This window comes from Phoca vitulina, unplaced genomic scaffold (genome assembly GCF_004348235.1).
Source record: "Phoca vitulina isolate PV1807 unplaced genomic scaffold, GSC_HSeal_1.0 scaffold3703, whole genome shotgun sequence".
In the NCBI taxonomy this organism is placed as follows: Eukaryota; Metazoa; Chordata; class Mammalia; order Carnivora; family Phocidae; genus Phoca; species Phoca vitulina.
This window is the reverse complement of record NW_022593385.1, coordinates 1-2,110: the sequence shown is the minus strand read 5'-3', so window position 1 is coordinate 2,110 and position 2,110 is coordinate 1. Positions and strand designations below refer to the sequence as shown.

General features: G+C 62.5%; 1 protein-coding gene across 1 annotated transcript; it reads left to right on the top strand.

Moving 5' to 3' along the window:
• Positions 1-323: 323 nt before the first annotated feature.
• On the top strand, positions 324-2,104 carry LOC116629811 (leukocyte immunoglobulin-like receptor subfamily A member 6; the record flags this gene model as incomplete). The annotated part of the gene is made up of 4 exons (XM_032400019.1): positions 324-608; positions 755-1,057; positions 1,282-1,578; positions 1,795-2,104. Coding segments are annotated over 4 exons (1,195 nt in total), but the record flags the coding sequence as incomplete, so codon positions are not given.
• Positions 2,105-2,110: the final 6 nt, after the last annotated feature.

Here is a 2,110-nt window from a genome sequence, read left to right as displayed (position 1 = left end):
ACCCGCCCCACAGCCAGGCCCTGGTCTGTCAGAGACCCCAGACTCAGGAGGCTCACGGGAGGAGGGGTTCTGCTCAGGATTCGGGGCAAACCTCTCACAGGAACTCTCTTCCAGGGCTGAGTGTGGGCCCCAGGACCCAAGTGCAGGCAGGTGAGTCTGTCCCCAGGGGTCCCAGTCCCACCTCCTCACTGGGGACAGGGGTCACCCACCAGGCAGAGGGGATGGAGAACAGCAGTTCTGGGCTGACACAGGGGGACATCTGGGGGTTTGGGGCAGAGCTGGGACCTGGGGCTGGGGAAGGTCTTATATCTGTTTCCTTTCAGGGACCCTCCCCAAACCCACCATCTGGGCTGAGCCAGGCTCTGTGATCCCCTGGAGGAACTCTGTGACCATCGGGTGTCAGGGGAGCCTGGAGGCCCAGGAATACCACCTGCACAAAGAGGGAAACTCGGTGACCTGGGACAAACAGCTTGCACTGGAGCCCGGGGACAAGGCCAAGTTCTCCATCAAATACATGACAGATGTATATGCAGGACGATATCACTGTAACTATCACAGTCCCACTGGCTGGTCCGAGTACAGTGACCCCCTGGAGCTGGTGGTGACAGGTGCGAGCCCACTCAGGGTCCCAGCCCCAGGCTCTGCCCTCAGGAAGGGGGTCTGCTCTCAGGGTGTCTCCCTCTCACAGCCCAGCCCTGGGGATAATGTGGGGGACCTGAGCCCCATTTAACACCGTCCCCTCCTCCTCTCCTAGGATTGCATGGCAAACCCAGCCTCTCAGCCCTGCCCAGCCCTGTCGTGACCTCAGGAGGGAACGTGACCCTCCAGTGTGGCTCATGGATGGGACTTCACAAGTTTGTCCTGATGAAGGAAGGAGAACACCAGACCTCCTGGACCCTGGACTCCCAGCGAGCCCCCAGTGGGGGGTTCCAGGCCCTGTTCCCTGTGGGCCCCGTGACCCCCAGCCTCAGGTGGACGTTCAGATGCTATGGTTATTACCGCAACAACCCTCAGGTGTGGTCGTACCCCAGTGACCCCCTGGAGCTGCTGGTCTCAGGTGAGGGAGTCTGATTGTTGCCCCATCCCTGTTTTGAGGCACCAGACAGGTTATGGGGGCTCTGCTCCCAGGGGAGCCCCAGATGAGAGGGTGGGATGTGGGGACAACAGGGGCTCACAGGTCAGAGTCACAGAGGGTGATGGACAGTGAGACCCGGGGTCAGGACGGGAGAAGGGAGGTTTGGGGAGCATCAGCCCCTGCAATCCACGGCTGGTCTCTCCCAGGTGCATTGGGGAAGCCCTCCCTCCTGACCCAGCAGGGCCCTGTCATGACCTCTGGACAGAGCCTGACCCTCCAGTGTCGCTCTGATGTCGGCTACGACAGATTCGCTCTGGTCAAGGAGGGCACACGTGACCCTCCCCAGCGCCTTGGCCGACAGCCCCAGGCTGGGCTCTCTGGGGCAGACTTCTACCTGGGCCCTGTGAGACCCTCCCACGGGGGCCGGTACACATGCTATGGTGGACGCAACCTCTCCTCTGAGTGGTCGGCCCCCAGTGACCCCCTGGACATCCTGGTCGCAGGTGAGATGTGACGGGGTCAGTCAGGACCTCAGACTCTGCACAGGTCCTGCCAGGGGGGCCCAGGTGGTGGTGGTGGGACCAGGGCTGTGGGGTCCCCGGGGAGGGAGAGAGACAGAGAGAGACAGGGGACGGGGAAGGGAGAGACTCAGAGGACACAGGCAGACTCAGTTCAGAGCAAGGGCTGGACAGCCCCTCACCTGCCCTTCCTCTCTCTAGGACAGCTCCCCTACACACCCTCCCTCTCAGTGCAGCCGGGACCCACGGTGGCCTCAGGAGAGAATGTGACCCTGCTGTGTCAGTCATGGAGCTCTGCGGACACTTTCCTTCTGTCCAAGGAGGGGGCAGCCGATCCCCCCCTGCGTCTTAGATCAAAGCACCGAGCTGGGCAGCACCAGGCTGAATTCTCCGTGAGTCCTGTGACCTCAGCCCACGGGGGGACCTACAGGTGCTTCGGCTCATCCAGCACCTCCCTCTACCTGTTGTCCCAGCCCAGTGACCCCCTGGAGCTCCTGGTCTCAGGTGAGGGGCCCCT